This window comes from Sus scrofa, chromosome 14 (genome assembly GCF_054392235.1).
Source record: "Sus scrofa isolate SSC_HxYL_T2T_F1_AM1 chromosome 14, Sscrofa_HxYL_maternal_Yorkshire_Landrace_v2.0, whole genome shotgun sequence".
Taxonomy (NCBI): Eukaryota; Metazoa; Chordata; class Mammalia; order Artiodactyla; family Suidae; genus Sus; species Sus scrofa.
The window spans coordinates 154,980,000-154,989,002 of NC_139396.1; the positions used below are offsets into that span (position 1 = coordinate 154,980,000).

Here is a 9,003-nt window from a genome sequence, read left to right on the forward strand (position 1 = left end):
TTTTTTTCTCTTTCTCTTCTTCTGTGTGTAACATGCATTAAGAAATTAATTTTATTTTATATTTTGTTCTTAGGTTGATTTTATAATTTTATACTCATAAATATATAATAAAGATTATATAAGTTTGACTAGTCTTAATTTATATGAGTGCTTACTCTTTTTCAAGCCCATGAAATAGAATTTTTTTTACAAATTCATTTTGGCAATACCATCTAGATGTATATACAGCATAAATCCATGTCTATTTATTAACATGCAAATAAATGCAAACAGAGACCTTAAAGTTTTCTTCTGAAAACGTTCACCATTTGTCACTTACAATAGCAAAAAAACTTACTAGTATATAATAGAATAATTAACTCTATATTGAATTTCCAGCAGGTGGAATAAGGTACGCTTACCTGATCAGGTGACTAAAGCTTTTTTACCATTATTTGCGGAGAAGATTTTAAGATTTGTATCTGCCCTTGACAAGTAATCTTATAGAGGGTATGAACTAGAATTTAGGCAAAGGAGCTTTTATAGCAGTTTGGTTTTCTTTGTTTGAAGCCTCTTTTTAAAAAACATTTTCCTCAGTCTTATGATTATGGGCAGTGTTTTATTTATTTCTTACAATATTTGCATATCAAATACATGGTAAGATTCACATCTCCGAGGGACTGAGAAAAGATGTAGGTTTTCTCTTAAAAGGAGCTTTAGTGCATATTTGAGCAGGACCTGGCAGCAGACTCAAGATTGAGGCTGGGCGTTATATAGAAACAGCCCCTGAAATCTGATCTCCTCCCCACAGATACTCCTCAGACTCCCCACTTGCTCCAGAAAGTGGAAAGTGCTGTGTGATATTGCCCAAGTTACTCAACCTCTCTGAATCTCTGCTGTTGACTAAAGCACCCAACAGGGTTGTTGTGAAGAATGACAGAACATGAAAGTTCTTTGAAAGTTTTCAATCTTATGCAAATGCAAAAAGCATTCATTTTCAAAGCTGAAGTGCCACCGCCGCCAAGGTGAGTGTTTCTCTTAAGCCTGAAATGTTTTGTTAGATGCTCTTGCGATGTAGGGAAGGAGAAATTCTCCTCTACCCTCTTAGGACTATTCTCTGTAAGGGCATAAGAACTAATAAGACAGATTGGCAGGAAAAGAATGCACACACTTTCTTAATTTTTTTTTTTTACATGTACATGAGGGCCTTCGTAAATAATGAAGACCTGGAAAAGAGACCACAGTAGAAATCTTTATGCTTTTTAGACAAAGAAATTATACATTTGTGAAGAAAGGATGACACAAAAGTTTTGGGCTAGGGGACAGTCCAGCATGGGTGGTGACAGGAGCCGTGGGCGTGCCCAGGGGAAGGGCAGGTTCGGGCCATCAGTGTGTGATCTCAATTCCCTGTCAGCCTCCATCCCAGGCTCCTGGGCTGAGGACCTGCCTCTCCCCCTGGTACAGGGAGGGCCGTTCTCCTGGGCAAGTCCGTGGGCAGCTTGTAGGGAGCAGTGGGTCCATCAGAGCCCTTCCTGCACCTGCTGTTCCTCAAGCGTCTTCAGTTCAAATCATCACTATGCAAAGGTGGCATATTTGGGGGTGATGGGTCCTGAACTCCTTAATGTCCCATGTTCTCTGTGTTGAAGGCTGGACCCGGGAATCTCAGCAGAGGAGTTGACTGCAGATGAGGGTCCTTCCAGAGACACCCCATAAAGTGATGGGGATGTTTTGGATTCTGCGCTTGAAGCCTGCTTTCGGGCAAAGCTTGAACTTGCTGACACCCCAGTGTGGGGAGACTTCCCCTGTGCCTCAAAGACCAATACCCCCTAAAGACCCGGAAAGGGTAACTGGAGCCGGACTGCCAATGTCCTGGTTAAGCTTAGTGGAGAGATTCTAGAGCATTCTGTTGATTTCTACTTCCTGAGGAAGGAAATGTCATCTGGTTGGGTAAATGAAATGAGTATCAGAAGCTGTGCCAGTGGCGGGTAACATGGTGGAAAGCCTCCCTGGGCGGGGGCCCTGAGCCCTGGACTATGGATTATCCTCCAGAACCCAGAGGGCCAGTTACTATTAAATTAGCATTTTGCAGATGAATGGACCGAGACTTGGGAGAGTAAATACCTTATCCAAAGCCATCCAGCTCTCAGGCCCCCAGGGATGAAGGCAAGGCTTTCATGGGAATAGCAATAACGGCCATGACATTCCCAAAGGAATTGTGCCCGCTACAGCCTGGCGTGCCCTTGGCCTGCACTTGACTGCATGAGGAGGGTGTAAGTCGCTGGGCTGCATGGAAGAGGAAGGCAGCGTAGATGAGGCCGGGAATTGGCTGGCCCTGCCTTCCACGGCAGAAGCTGCAGGCCCAGGCAAGAAGCGGGGAGCATGGAGCAGACTCCTAGCCTTTAGGCCTGGGCAGTCTCCTTCCTGAGCTGTGTCCCTACCTCCACCCCCCATCTGGGCTACGGGCTGCTCCCAGCTCCAGCTGCAGGGACTCTGTGCTAGACTGACTGCCGTCACGGTCCTGACCGTCCCTGCCTCCCTGAGTTCATGTGCCTTTGCAGAAAGACTTTGCACCTCCTCCCATCAAGAGAAGAAGCCCATGCACCCACCCTGGCATCTGCACCCACCATGTGTCTTGCGACAGCCAACAGACTGTGGCCAAGCAATTGGTGTGCTAGTTCTGAGTCTTGCAAACATTCACGTACTCTCTCGGCTCCTGCCGTGGCCCTGTGACCAAGCCTGGGCTGGCCTGCTGGAGCTGCTGGAGGAAGGAAACATGGGACCCAACCCTCCCACTGACCCAGCTAATAGCTGTCAACTCCCGAAAGGAGGGCCAGCTAAACGACGCACACTTGACCGCAGTCCCATGAGAAACCCAGATGAGACCAGCCGAAACTGCTTATCAACTAAACCAAGGATTGTTGGTGTCAGTCCCTAGGTTTGGAGGTGATTTGCTTCACAGAAGTAGGTAAGCAGCACAGGCCGCATGGGAGCAGGTGAAAAGGAGGAGCCTGAGTCCTGGGAAGCCAGGCTGTTGAGGGGCAGGAGGTGAGAACCTGAGAGCCGTGTCTTGCCTAAAACCAGGCAACCTCAGCAGCTACGTCTTACCTTGAGGATGCTCTGGAGATCGGGTCCTGTAAGGCGACAAGGAAGGAAGCCATGCAGGGCAGAGCTGCAGGAGTAACGAGGACCAGGACACGTGGTTACCATGGGGAATAAATAAAACTTTAATACAGATGGGAAGCAGCTCTCCGCGTGTCCTCTTTCCAGGCGCTGTCTCCTTCCAGGCGGTTGGCCTTTGGCACATCACTGGCGTGGACTCCTCGTGATATAAAATTCTGACTCATCAGCATGAGATCTCCGGGGAATTCGGCCAGGTTCCAAAGACTTCTGTTTGTTAAGCCAGTGATGGACCTTTCTACTTTCTTTGTGGGAAAGAATGGTTTTAGAGCATTTGGATGGTACATGATACATCTTTTGGGTTCTTCTGACTTGAACGTTACATCCATCTTTATCTCCTGTCTCTTGGTGGCTTTGCTCGCCGCTTCCTCTCTCTCCCCTGGATGGGCATCATTGCAGTGATCCACACCCTCGCCATCCTTACCCTCCCCCGCCTTGTCTGTGGCTGTGGGGGCCAGGCCCCCTCCAGACAGGAGCAAAGAGCTCTGAAGCCTTTTGATGGCAGGTAAATGCTGCTTATTCCCCAGGGCCCGGGCAAAGTGCATCCGTTCCACGTGCCTGCTGATGTTCAGCCTCTCTCGTTGTGGCATTTGGAACTCCTCCGGGGGCACGACCACCTTTGCCGTCCAAATTTTTTCTAGGGGCCCACAGGGAAGGGAATGTTGTTTTTTATATTCCACCGCCCGTTTGTAGTCTGAAGACAGCAGCTGCAGTTCCTTGACCATTTTCCGTTCTTCCTCTTGCTTGTAAGTCAGAAACCTTCTGGCTGCTATGGTGTGAACGCCACCTAGACGCTGACAAGAGGAAGGAGACTGGTAAAATCTCAGTGGGACGGGAGCAGGGGGCACCCACAGGAAGAAGGAAAGAGTGGCACCTTCACCCTCCTTTGCTGAGTGCGCCCGAGCCCCTGTGTAGTGAGAAAGAGGGCCGATCTTTTTTTGGCCTTGTCCAGGGCGTGAGGAAGTTCCCGGGCCAAGGATCGAACTCGCACCACAGCAGCAGTGGAGGCACTGCAGTGACACAGGAGAACTCTAAGAGGGCAGATCTTTGAGGTCAGATGAGCCTGGGTTCAAATCCTGACTCTCCATGTTATCTACTACGAATTTAAAAGAATTTTACTGACCTGAAAGAGCCAAGGTGAGGCCTCCATAAGACTTCGTATATAAAAGCAACTAGTGCCACATAAGGGCTCAAGAAAAAGCAGCTTCCATCACTTTTTATCACTTGTATTTACAGTCCTACTTGGGACTTCAAAATAAGGTAGTGTTTCGTTATGCAAGTGTGGACGCCACCAGCTGACTCAAACCAACTCAAGCCAACTGTTTGGAAACTTACATCTCTATTGTGGGGGCGGGGGTGGGGTGGGGGGGGTTGAACCTCTTGGTTCCCCTAGCCTGACCTCCAGGGGGGGCCTCCCTGTGTATAAATTCAGGACACTTACAAGGATCTCTTTTTCCAAGGGGGAGTATTTCCCAAGGGCAATGCGAGGGTCTGATTTGTAGAATTTGGTCCATATCCTAGAAGGCAGAGAGGCAGGTGTATCAGAACTCAAGAAGGGTCTTTCTCTTTTTCCCTTTTGGAGCAAGAAATCTCACAAAGGGTGACTCTGCATTAGTCAGGATTGGGTCCCTGTGACCAGTGTTTCTGCAGCCACAGGCTGGGCTCTTCCCCTTAGCCGTGTTCTGACCTGGGTGGGAAGGAATGGGCCAGAAGCGCAGGCTACACTCACCCCAACGGTGAAGGGGGACATAGATGCCCTCGGCAGCACAGGGAGCCTTTATCCTGAAAGGAGTCACTTATACTGAACATTCTGACTGGCCTTCCATTCTTACTTGACTTCCCCCCTGTAGTCGTCTTTTCTTGGGCCCTTGACTCTCTAGTCCTCTGTTTTCCAATCTTCTGACAGCCACTCTCCCCTTCTCTGATCATACTCTGGCAATAGGCTAGGATGGGAGGCATCAGCACCTGGAGACAGTTTAGGGGGACCCAAGGGACAGTCACACACTCTTCTTGCATCATAACTGGCCTACATGGGAGCTATTGTGAGGTCTGAGTTTAGGCATCAAATGATGCCCCAGGTGTGAAATGGATCGTAGTACGTTGGAGTCCAGAGGAATAGAGTGGGGGGAGAAGATGTTACCCCGTAGCTGCCACAAACAAAGCCATAAAGACTATTCGAGTCTCTCAGGATGAAGAGTCATCAGCAAAATCTCTCTCTGGTATTGGCTTGCCCCCCCTCCGTGTCAGTGCCTCCTGTTGCATCCTTGCCCTCTCTCCATGGTTCTTGGAGTCGTCTTCCAGACATGCTCCTCTCCATCTCAAACATCTCTCTCCCCCTTGGCAACTTGCTTGTCTCTTAGGGCCCAGCTTAATTGTTGCCTCCTTGAAGATTTCCTTGTGGAATAAATTAGCCCTTGGTCCACATTTACGCAGCACTTCCCGTGCCATGTTACAGTGCTTTGTCACATGTTGACTTGGTTGTCCAGTAGGTTTCTCTTTCCACTCAAACACAGGTTCCAATAGCATCTTCTTCTTTGCAAGGCAGTACTTTAGCATAGGATCTGGTATAGAACAGATGCTCAGCTTGTTGACTCCATAAGCAATCATCCTTGACCCCAAGGTGGGGTCACGAAGGTTGCTGGTAGGAATGTATATGGGCACAACCCCCATGGAAAGTAATTAAGCCACGTATTTCAAAAGTTAGAAATGCATTTACCCCTTACCCAGCAATTACGTGTGTAAAATAAAATATGCCCGAGGTTGGTCAATGCAGCCTTGTTTAAGATGACAAACTGAATAGCAAACTTAAATGTCCACTAATGGAGACATGGTTAATCACACAGTCGACTGCTATGTAGGAGTAATAGGGCTATAGGAATAATTTTTTTTAAATCTTTATATGGAAATAGGTCTGAGAAATACTTTTTAAGAGCAAAAAGTAAGGTGCAAAAGCATATAAATTGTAGGCTACCTTTTTGGGTTGGGAAAGAAAACTAAGCATGTTACTTGTATTTGCATAAAGAAACTCTAGAATAATACACACAAAAATAATAAAAAGCAGTTACCAGAGGTGGGTTCCTGGCAGAGCAGGAAGAGATGGGAAGCAGCCTTTTCATTGTGTATATTAATTTTTTTGTCTGGAGTTTTAAAACCATGTGAACATATTACCTGTTGAAAAAATAAGTGGGAAAAAAAAAAAAGCAAAGAAGCAGCTCATGAAGAGGATGCCTCTGACAAGTACTGGCCCAAAGACTCTGCTTTGCTTCTGCCAGGTAACATTCCAAAGTGGGGGCATTTAAAACATGGTCATACCATCAGCCACCTAAAACACATGGGTGCTCCTTCTTCTCACGTAGGCAAGTTCATTTACCCGGTAGAGCTGTGAACCTGGAAGTCGGCAACTAGCACCTCTGAGCAGTATAGAAAATGCTCCTTGCCGGGCGTTCATTGACTCACACATTTGTTCTACACTCAGCTGCTTGTACAAGTCACACAACACCTGACACGGTGTATGCACGCAAATATTTGTGGGACAACCAGTGAATGATACGTGATAGAATATCAGTGGCCTATCAAAAATCAAGTCTTTGACAAATTTCCAATAATATGATGTCATGTGAACTAAAAAAGGCAGAATGCAAAACATATACAGAGTATGATCTGGATGCTATAAAATGCAAGTACGCAAGAGGAAAAAAAGACTAGAAGGAAATACAAGGAGACATCAGCAGTGGACTGTGGGCTGATGAGAGACATTCTAGGGCTGGCTGTGCACCAGCAGCCTCCAGATATTTAGATGGAGAAGCTATGGCTTTGTCCCAACAGGTACTGGTTAAAAAGCATGGCACTGTCAGGACCTAGCTCCTCCAGACATCAGGGAAAAGGAGACTGAGAAAGAGCCCCAGCCATTCTTCCCAGAAGTGATGTCACCATGGCAATGGTAGGTTTGGGATGAGACCTAGTGAGAGAGATTATTTGAAGAAATTGGCTTACGTGATGATGCAGGCTGCAAGGTCCAAAATTTACAAAGGCGGTCTGGCGGGGTGGAGACCCAGAGAAGAGACCACTTTGGTTTTTGAATTTGTTTTTATATAATGATTTTTATTATTTTCCATTATAGCTGGTTTACAGTGTTCTGTCAATGTTCTGCTGTACAGCATGGGGACCCAGTTACACATACATGTATACATTCTTTTTTTCTCACATTATCACGCTCCATCATAAGTGACTAAACATAGTTCCCAGCGCTACACAGCAGGATCTCATTGCTAATCCATTCCAAAGGCAACAGTCTGCATCTATTAACCCCAATCTCCCCAACCACCCCACTCCCTCCCCCTCCCCTTTGGCAACCACAAGTCTATTCTCCAAATCCATAATTTTCTTTTCTGTGGAAAGGTTCATTTGTGCTATATATTAGATTCCATATATAAGTAATATTATATGGTATTTGTCCTTCTTTTTCTGACTCACTTCACTCAGTATGAGAGTCTCTAGTTCCGTCCATACTGCTGCAAATGGCATCATTTTGTTCTTTTTTATGGCTGAGTAGTATTCCACTGTGTATGTATACCACATCTTCCTAATCCAATTATCTGTTGATGGACATTTGGGTTGTTTCCATGTCTTGGCTATTGTGAATAGGGCTGCAATGAACATGTGGGTACATGTGTCTTTTTTAAGGAAAGTTTTGTCTGGATATATGCCCAAGAGTGGGATTGCTGGGTCATATGGTAGTTCTATGTATAGTTTTCTAAGGTACCTCCATACTGTTCTCCATAGTGGTTGTACCAACTGACATTCCCACCAACAGTGTAGGAGGGTTCCCTTTTCTCCACACCCCCTCCAGCATATGTTATTTGTGGACATATTAATGATTGCCATTCTGACTGGTGTGAGGTGGTATCAAAAGAGACCGCTTTAAAATTCAATTCCGCTGACAGAATTTCCTCTTGCTCAATGGAAGTAAGTCTTTCTTCTATTCAGGACTTCAACTGATTGGATGAGGCCCACCCAAATTAAGGAGCAATGATGATCTGTTTTACTCAAAGTCTGCTGATTTAATTTTTTTTTTTGTCTTTTTGTCTTTTTATGGCCGCACCCACAGCATATGGAGGTTCCCAGGCTAGGGGTCAAATCAGAGCTGTAGCAGCCAGACTACGCCACAGCCACAGCAGCATCAGATCTGAGCTGCATCTGCAACCTACACCATACCTCATGGCAACACCAGATCCCTAACCCACTAAGCGGGGCCAGGGATCGAACCTGCAACCCCATGGTTCCTAGGTGGATTCGTTTCCGCTGCGCCATGACGGGAACTCCTTAAATGTTAATCTCATCCAAAAATACCTTCACAGGAACCTCCAGGATGATGGATCAGACCAAAACACAGCTGGGTACTATGGCCTAGCCAATTGACACAGGAGGGTAAGCATCAAATCTACTTATTCATATTAGGGTTCAGTGATCTGCTCAATTTTTAATAGTTTTTTAATATATTCTTAGTTTTTATACATAGTTTTGCCCATTTTGAATTTTGTATTAACAGATTCATATCATAGACATTCTTTGTATGCTTTTTTCCCTGAGCGTGTTTTTCAGACTCTCTTACTGCTGGCCTTGACTTTAGTTCAGCCATTTTCACTGCTGTTTAGCGTGGTTGTCTTACAACTTATTAATCAGTCTTCCATTGCTTATACTTGGGTTTTCTTTTTAATGTGGGAGCATTCTTGTACACATTTCCCTGAGGTGAGGCACTTGCTTTTCTGTTGGATGTAGACCTAGAAGTGGAACTGCTGAGCCCTAGTGTTTGTGTAGCTTAATTACCTGGAGAATTCTCAACTCTAT

At 45.9% G+C, this 9,003-nt stretch overlaps 1 protein-coding gene across 2 annotated transcripts; it reads right to left on the reverse strand.

Annotated features, from left to right (window-relative positions):
- Window positions 1-3,179: 3,179 nt before the first annotated feature.
- On the reverse strand, window positions 3,180-5,135 carry C14H10orf120 (chromosome 14 C10orf120 homolog). Of its 2 annotated transcripts, NM_001105297.1 has the most exon segments (4): window positions 3,204-3,334; window positions 3,719-3,950; window positions 4,598-4,673; window positions 4,886-5,112. In NM_001105297.1, coding segments are annotated over 4 exon segments (639 nt in total). In that variant the 5' UTR covers window positions 5,086-5,112.
- Between the last annotated feature and the right edge of the window lie 3,868 nt (window positions 5,136-9,003).

Coding starts and splice junctions, on each gene's coding strand:
- C14H10orf120 (XM_084992534.1), bottom strand. CDS start 5,115: ATGCCTCCCATCCTAGCCTATTGCCAGAGTATGATCAGAGAAGGGGAG. Junction 4,674..4,885: donor TGTCCCCCTTCACCGTTGGG/GTGAGTGTAGCC, acceptor TCTGCCTTCTAG/GATATGGACCAAATTCTACA. Junction 3,951..4,597: donor CCTTGGAAAAAGAGATCCTT/GTAAGTGTCCTG, acceptor TCCTCTTGTCAG/CGTCTAGGTGGCGTTCACAC.